The 503-nt window shown below is 38.6% G+C and overlaps 1 protein-coding gene across 1 annotated transcript in view; it reads left to right on the top strand.

Annotated features, from left to right (window-relative positions):
- The window catches only part of LOC119588538 (isopentenyl-diphosphate Delta-isomerase 1-like), a 37,361-nt gene that overhangs the window by 35,217 nt on the left and 1,641 nt on the right, over positions 1 to 503 (top strand). Inside the window, exon 3 of the mRNA XM_037937178.1 lies at positions 150 to 362. Coding sequence (XP_037793106.1) covers positions 150 to 362 — 213 coding nt within the window. The remainder of the gene's footprint in view (positions 1 to 149; positions 363 to 503) is intronic.

Below are 503 nucleotides of genomic sequence, written 5' to 3'. Positions count from 1 at the left end.
GATTATTTATTGATGCTGTTTTTTGTGTATGTGATAAATTTTGTTTCATTTATGAAATTGCCATATATTCTAAATGTGAAAAATTATTATTCTGTTTAGTAGTAGTAATAACTCACCACCTAAAGCAGCCTCCCCCCCTCCTAAAACAGGAGAGCTTTGCTGAAGACATCGACCCACAGCAGTTTGCCCTTCTGGAAGAGCAGTGCATCCTGGTTGATGAGAATGACACAAACATCGGTGCTGCCTCCAAGCGCGATTGCCACCTGATGCAGAATGGGACTAGTCCTCTCCACAGAGCATTCAGTGTATTCCTCTTCAATTCTTCAGGTGAACTTCTTGTGCATAGACGGTCAGATGCTAAGGTAGGTAACCTGTTTCCTTGTTATATTTTCTTCTTATTGTTTGCAATATATGGCTTGATGGATGAAAAACTTTGCAAAGTATCTAATTTCTTTCGTTCAGTAATTTGTACAGGGAAATATTTAAGCCAATAGAGAATCATC

The sequence above is a fragment of the Penaeus monodon genome, chromosome 24 (assembly GCF_015228065.2).
Source record: "Penaeus monodon isolate SGIC_2016 chromosome 24, NSTDA_Pmon_1, whole genome shotgun sequence".
NCBI lineage: Eukaryota > Metazoa > Arthropoda > Malacostraca > Decapoda > Penaeidae > Penaeus > Penaeus monodon.
This window is presented reverse-complemented; position numbering and strand designations above follow the sequence as displayed.